The sequence below is a fragment of the Micrasema longulum genome, unplaced genomic scaffold (assembly GCF_059751315.1).
Source record: "Micrasema longulum isolate JH-2025_06_02 unplaced genomic scaffold, ASM5975131v1 h1tg000938l, whole genome shotgun sequence".
Classification (NCBI taxonomy): domain Eukaryota; kingdom Metazoa; phylum Arthropoda; class Insecta; order Trichoptera; family Brachycentridae; genus Micrasema; species Micrasema longulum.
This window is the reverse complement of record NW_028278129.1, coordinates 81973-89990: the sequence shown is the minus strand read 5'-3', so window position 1 is coordinate 89990 and position 8018 is coordinate 81973. Positions and strand designations below refer to the sequence as shown.

At 34.1% G+C, this 8018-nt stretch overlaps 1 protein-coding gene and 1 long non-coding RNA gene across 2 annotated transcripts; one reads left to right on the top strand and one right to left on the bottom strand.

Moving 5' to 3' along the window:
- The first annotated feature begins 218 nt into the window (after window positions 1–218).
- On the top strand, window positions 219–3364 carry LOC148278021 (uncharacterized). Its single transcript, XR_015823312.1, has 2 exons — window positions 219–1607; window positions 2749–3364. It is a non-coding gene; the product is annotated as an uncharacterized LOC148278021 (long non-coding RNA).
- An 899-nt stretch (window positions 3365–4263) lies between these two features.
- Window positions 4264–5565, bottom strand: LOC148278020 (uncharacterized). The gene has a single exon (XM_088232019.1). It carries the CDS (start codon window positions 5562–5564, stop codon window positions 4719–4721), a length of 846 nt encoding a protein of 281 aa, XP_088088145.1. The 5' UTR covers window position 5565; the 3' UTR covers window positions 4264–4718.
- Between the last annotated feature and the right edge of the window lie 2453 nt (window positions 5566–8018).

Below are 8018 nucleotides of genomic sequence, written 5' to 3'. Positions count from 1 at the left end.
AATTCTGAATGAATACGGTCTATTTGTCCCTTTGACAAAGGCAACACAGGTTGTTCTGCCTACCACGATGCAGAACCAACCTGCCAATGGTTATGCCGGTAGGTAGAGCAACCGTGTTATTGAATCGTATCGCCTCGGATGTCAATATATTTCATGACAGTGGGATTACTCTTAGGAGGGCAATTTCCAAATTGTAATATGTATGTCAATTTTACATGACTTTTTTTTTCTCTTTTCTATTTAATAAATCTTATATGTATGTTTTGTAATGTGTTGAGAATTGATTGGGTCCTTTGTAATGTTCTAGATGTAACTAAACATAAATAAATGAAATGAAATAATATATTGCTAAATCTCTTTGTCCAAGTCCTTAAGTATCGGGCTTTTGGGTTAAGGGCGAGCGCTCTCACACCCTCAGGTTCAACCAATTATCCACCAAAGATCATATCATCACATCCACCTAACACCTGTAAAGGTGAACTAGCAAGAGCCACAACTTGTAAAAGAACGGCACATTTTTTCTCAGAATTTCCTCTTAGCTTTACTAAACGCTGTATAAAACAAAATACGCAGCAGCGTTGGGAGGATCATTATCGCGCTTCTTCTACAGGTAAAATCACTAAAATGTTTTTCCCAATGCTGGCTGATGCAGCAAACTTCCGTCGTCATCACCAAAGTACTTTCGAAACGACCCAAATTTTTACCGGACACGGAGCCATGAGTAGTTACCTATATAGGTTTAAATAAAGGAATAATGACTATTGTCCATGCGATGATATTTCTTCACAGAGTATCGAACATCTGTTATTTCAGAGCCCATTGTTCAGTTTACAACGCCATAATCTTGAAGCAGAATGCAGGAAAGATGGGATATCTTTAACAGATATCCACACTGTCGTTAAAAGTTGTTATTACGCGCTATTGTTCTTGGACTTTGCAACAATGGTGATTGGTTTCATAAAGTTAATAAACCAAAATCAGTGATCGAACTTCCTATTTCCAAGATGAACAAAAACGATTTTTCTCCGAGTACTTTAGCCTTGTACATGACACGTTAGGCTACTAAATACAGGGGTCCAAATATATATAATTAAAAAAAAAACGCCGGTAAAGGTGTTTCATCGTCTGCACTATAGGATCTACATCTAGAAATATTGGAGAGATTCATTTTAGCAATTTGTTTATTCAATCTACAGTGCTCTGTGAGGGCTCTAGTGATAACCGCATTTGGTTTCATTACGTTGTAAGTAAACTGTTGCGAGTAGCTCTTCAGAAGTTCCTTGGCATGGTGCTGACTAGGTGCTTTTTGCCAGAGCATTCTGCTCGGGCCCGCGACCTAAGTTCATTGAGAGGAGCAGTAGAGATAAGTCCGCTTGTGGTTTAGTGGTTGGAGCGTTTATATTCTAATCCATAAAATATCTCCCTATGATATTTAATAACACATAAATCTAATGGTTAAAACAGGAATACATTGGGTGATAAGCAATTTAAATAAAGATATTTATGTTTAGATAGTGTCCTTAATATAACGCTACAATTTCAAAAATATAAAAGCTTGACATATAAACAAAAACGAAGGAATAATCTATTATATAAATAAAACACGAGTGATACTTTAATCCACAAATTTGGAATATCCAGTGACCGGTTTCATCGCTTTCGCGACATCTTCGAGACTGGTATCTTTATTAAAAAGTTAAATGTATTTATACAGAACATAATTCATATTGCACCCAAAGGCCATAAACTTGACAAATTAGAAATTCTCGAAATTAATAGATTAAAAAATAAACCCGACGTAGAATTACTTAATGAACAGATAACACATGTGCATTCCCCATTACTTTACCCATTGTAATATAATTTTACTAATGACTTTTTACCCTTTGTTTTTCAGAAATCATTATTTACTAAACCACACTCACGAAGGATGGGACACCAACAATAAAATAAAATACTTAAACTCATTAAAATAACATTATATCCATTCATTAGTTAACCCATAGAAAATTTGTCGATAATGATCCTTAAGATAAAAATAACTTTATTTAATTTACTTACATATAACTTCGAATTATGTATCCTTACCTCTGTTCTGTATAAATACATTTAACTTTTTAATAAAGATACCAGTCTCGAAGATGTCGCGAAAGCGATGAAACCGGTCACTGGATATTCCAAATTTGTGGATTAAAGTATCACTCGTGTTTTATTTGTATAATAAATTACAATGAACTTCCATCAAGAATTTTCACTTACAAACTTAAATGTTGAAGGAATAATCATTAGTATACATCTTAACGTAGATAAGAAATTATTAAGAAATGTGGAAATTTGGCTGGTTTAATTTCCCACATTTTCTAATCATCTCCGTTGAGATATATTCCTTTAATTATTCGTCTCTGTTAGACATCGGCAAACTTATATTGCATCCTAAGAGGGCTAACTTTCAGTACGTCTACAAAAAATAAAACATTCGCAAAATATTGTTTAAAAAAAAACTTAAGTACATTGTAGATAATAAATAAAATTGACATGCAATTTTGAGTATTAGAAAGTGATTATTTAATAAATTAATTTTAAAACTGTTAAATTTTATTAAATATTAGAAGCGTGTTTTTCTAATGCGTTATTATTAATTTACTCAAAAAATAATAATTGCTTGAAGAATGTTTGTTTATACCGTTAAATTGCACAAAACCTATAAAAACATAAAAATATTATTAATTATTACTCCTAATTCACGAGTTTATAATTATTACTTAATTCAATGAAAAGGTAAAATGAAATCCTATAATAAAAGATTACTACAGAAAATGCTAGGAATGCATGTTTGTAATAATATTGCCATAAAAAAGCCCTCTAATATGAAAAAAGAAAATAAAGATTTATTACAGCTATAGGTTTGTTTATGGTAGATTTTAAGCTGGTTTCTGAATCAAAAACAGCCAACTCCAATTTAAATAAATACAAAATAAAATCAGATAAAATTTCAGTCCTTACTGCATGAACTAGTATGAAAAATATTGACAATTTATTCATTTAATTACACTTTAAACTTCGTACGATTTTCATTTTTTTTTTATCAAACAATTGACATAAATGTTAAAAAGTTAAGTTGAAGTTTTGTCAGCCTCGTAGTGTAGTATTTAGGGCGTTTGTCTACCATGTCTAAGGTACCAAATTCGATTTCCGGCAATGTTGACACGAAATATTAATTTGAAGTATGTTTTTTCACAGCAATGTTTCACAGCCCCTCGACTGTCACCCGAGGCGTACGACTGATCCTTTTAGCTTCACGTAACAGGTGATCGAGATACGCTGCATTTAGTGTACGTACTGATACAACGCCACACTCACCATCGGCTGTGGATAAAGAAGTGGTAATTATAAAAAATATGTATTTAAATTTAATTAAAGTTTTCTTTTAAAGTTTTCACTGAAACTCGTTTGATACTTGCCGATATGTATTCTTATAAAAAAGGAGATGCTGTTTTTTACTGTACAACGAAGCGTGTTATTTCACAAATTATATGATTAGATAATAAACGCGTCGATCAAAGTTAATCACTAATTATAATGTTTACTATTTAATGCGCGCAATAAAATGTAAATTTTACATTACACCCTACACAAAAATGCATTCATTATGATAAAATACACACTAGAAATAATTTATTCGGTTATTGAAGCCTAGCCAGCATCAGTGATTAATGTAACAGTACTAAATATTTTAAAACTAAGGTGCCGGTGTTTACATAGATTGATGTTATCTGCGCTGGTAAAAGCTATAAACTTCGATGACATTTTTAAAAAGTATAAAATTAAACAGTATTTTAAAGTGTATTTTTAACAACAATGGTGGCAAAGATTCGATTTTGATTTAGTTGATTAATAATAGTGAACACATTTCAATCACTACTATGCTACAAAAACATGGAAATTAACTTATTATAAAGTAATATTGAATATTTAAATTTATTGCAACAGAGAGGGAAAACATTTTTGAGACGGGAATATGGAAGTCTAGGCATTTACAGGGCTTATGACCTGTCATTGGATGGTTTAAGTGGCCACTTTACACACTGTGTAACATTCACCATTCTGCATTTAAACATCCACATTTCCTCAACTCTTCCATCTGTTGACTTTTGTGAAGTAATGGAGCTGAAACCTTTATCATGTGGGTGAGATTCACCCGGCTGAACCAAATCACCTACTAGGCAACGCCTGAAAACTATTTTCCAATTTTTATACTTCTTCTTTTACCAGGTAGTTCATTCAACAATGTTTGACAGGTCATACGTCCTGTACATATTCCCTTCTTGAAAATGTTATCCCTCTCTGTTGCAATAAATTTAAATATGAATAGTTATTCAATAGTTATTAAATATCAATAGTTATTCCATAGGGAGGAAATCAAGCCAGTCTGCTAGCATTTGGACATACTCAAACATTGTTGATATTGAATATTACTTACGAACAGTATTTAAATGTGTAGATTGTCGCATTGCGAATGTTGACATATGGATAATTTAATAAAATATTAGCTAGTTTTTAATATTTTTAAATGCTGGTTCTAACTATAAAAATACATAGCGTTTCAACTGCACAGATCATCCATCAAATAATTTTACTAAATAACATTCTTTGTCGCTTCTTCTGGTATCGCCTTATATTCCTTACAATCTACTCGGTTAAATTACTAATTTATTTTATTAAGGATAGAAGTTTTGAAGCGCGTCGGAATACAGCGCGTTGTACGAGTCTCTTAATAAGAAAACGTCGTGCGGTTTTCCATTGAAGGAGTAAGGTCCCTTTTTCAGATTTGTTACTTTCGTGTCGAATGGCTTTTTAGTCTGAGTCGGCCTCTGGTAGCCGAAGTCGTCGGGTCTCTGCGGCCTGGCGACGGGGCGGGAGTATATCTGGGCATACGGGTCGGGAGCTTGGTAAGTCGGTGCTCCACTCCACTGATAAACGTTAGTCGGTTTTCCATTGGAGACGAAGTCGATTGGCACGTTGATGAACGGGTTGACTGGAGGAGGAACCGGGGGACCTAGAGACGGAGGCTGAGATATGTAGCCGACGCCCGGAACGAACATGTAAGGGGTCGGAGGCAGTCGAATATAGTAAATCGGACTGTTGTCATAAGATAAAGAGTTGGGATTTCCGATGTTTTTGTAGGGGTTTTGTTTCCTTCTCGATGGCGAAGCTCTCGATCGGTCATCCTCTACTTCATCGGCGGTTCCGAATGCCAACTCTTCGTCTCCGCCGTAATCTAAACCCCCGGACAAAAACTGAGGTAAATAATCATAATACGCCAAAGCTTTATTTTGTCTTCCTCTTTTTCCTGGTTTCCTCGTTTCCTCAGCTTCTTCCGTTCCTTTGTCAGTAGGATTGAATAGCTGAAATGATTTCGCTTCTCTGTTTTGTTGGCTATCTGTTTCTGCTAATTTTTGCGATGCATCTTCAATTGATCTTCTAAGTCGTTCGAAGAAAGGTGCTGCTGTTGTTGATGTCAGAATTGTGATGAAAAGGATGACCCCCAGCTTTCTGCTCCCCATTTTATCTGAAACAAACGAAAAAACACTATTAGGTAAATTGCACTATTTCAATGCGAAATCGCGTCAGATGTCGGAAATCGTACAACAATATATGAATGCAAAATATCGTATAATATATTATAGAGTTATAACTATTAATTTACTATTCTGAAGACGCCCGTCAGAAGGTGAAAGCGCTAATAATTGGTCAAATGAATAAGTGAAACTGTTGAAAAAACAGTATAAAATAAGCTCTCTGAAAGCCATGAACAGTTAAGCAACACAAGCCAGGAGCCAATAATATATCCATCGATTGTTTTGATGAGAAGGAAGTTTCAATTTTTTTACTTAAACTTAAAAATACTAATTCAATTGGCCCAGATTTTGTACCTACTTTCATCCTGAAAGGTTGTATTGAGTTTTTAAAAGGACCACTATGTTTTCTTTTTAACCAGTCTTTAAATTTGGGTACCTTTCCTGAAGTTTGGAAGAAGTCTAAGGTAACTCCAATTTTCAAAAGTGGCTCCAAGACTTCTATTGAGAATTACAGGCCAGTTGCTATCCTTTCTGCTCCGGCCAAAGTTTTCGAGTCATTGTTACATCACTTCATTTCATCAAAAGTGAACCCTTTTTTGGTTGATGAACAGCATGGATTCAGATCTGGACGATCAACCGAATCTAATCTTGTGGTATTTACTGAATACGTGTCGAGAGCCTTGGATAGAGGTCATCAAGTTGATTGCTCATATAATGATTTTGCCAAGGCTTTTGACAGGGTGAATCACGATGTGTTGCTTAGTAAATTAAATAAAATTGGTTTTAGTAATAAACTATTAATATTTTTTGCAAATTATTTTAAAAATAGAAGTCAATTTGTCACTTATGGACTTTTTACTTCTAAACCCTTTCTTACATTTTCAGGAGTCCCACAGGGCTCTAATTTAGGTCCACTTTTATTCTCTATTTTTATAAATGACATCACTAGCGTAGTATCGCATTCACGAGTTCTGTTGTTTGCAGATGATCTAAAATTGTTTCTGGAGATATCCACCTTGAATGATTGTCGCCTTCTCCAGTCTGATATAAATAATATATTTGATTGGGGAACACAGAACAAACTAAAATTTAATGTTTCTAAATGTTATGTTCTGTCATATACGAGGGCATTAAAAACTATTGTTATACGGTATTGTATGGGAGTGTGTTCACTTAAGCGAACTGCCACTATCAAAGATCTGGGAATTATGTTTGATGCTAGACTGAAATTTCATACTCACATAGGCACTGTCTGTGACAATGCGCGCAAAATGTTGGGATTTGTTCTCCGAACAGCTAAGGTGTTCTTGAATACTCGTGTTCTAAGGCTTCTTTATAACTCATTGGTGCGAAGCAGACTTGAGTGTGGATCTCTGATCTGGGCGCCCCACGAATTGAAGTACTCTCTTATGCTGGAGATGGTTCAGAAGAAATTTCTGAGGTATCTTTACTTAAGGGAGTGCGGATATTATCCGTGGTTGTACCCGTCTGACTTCATACTGGGAATGCTTGGCTACAATAGTTTGGAGAAAAGAAGAAATGCATACTTGCTTATGTATTTTTTCCGATTGATCCGTGGTATTACGATCAACATAGGTATAACGGAGAGTATTTTTCTTTATGTTCCTAATGACTACCTTAGACATAGACAGCTTAAGCTGTTTTATCTTCCTGCTTGCAGAACCAACCTGCCGATGGTAATGCCAGTAGGAAGAGCAATGTCTTTACTCAACCGTATCTCTTCGGATATTGACATCTTTCATATTAGTGAAAAAAAGTTCAGAGAGGATTGCATTCTTTCTCTATAATTGCTGGGTATTTTTTATTTTTACCATTTTTGTATATTTAAATTTTAGTGTTCATTTTTTCGTTTTATGTATGCATTGAATTTTTTTGTTATGTACATAAACGTTTTTAAAATAAATAAATTGAAATAAATTGAAATTAATATGTTTAAGGTCGACGTAACCGAGTAAATTGGTGCACAGGACTACGAAAATGTGCATGACTAACTCCACGTTATGCAGCAAACCAAATATTAAAAAATATTGTTATCTTTCTTCTTTTAATAAAATTACTTCCAACTGACAATGTTTTAATTGAATTTCGAGCATGAAAACTGTTGCATTAATATTGGCATGCTAATATTATTACTAACACAATACCTGCCTGTACATGTGTAATTATGCATATACATATGTAATTTATGGTACTATTCCACTATCCCATAGAATAGAGATATCGTTGTTAGGGATATAACAGTTTACATGCAGAATACCTTGGCTATGCAGGTAATAATCGTTATCTATAATTCAGATCATGACACGATGAATATGGCCAGGCAGGCAGATACTTGGCGGATATAAATTGTAATTACAAGTCAATCAACGATGATTAAAACTTTATTCGTAGTGAAAGTTATGAAATTGAAATGATAAT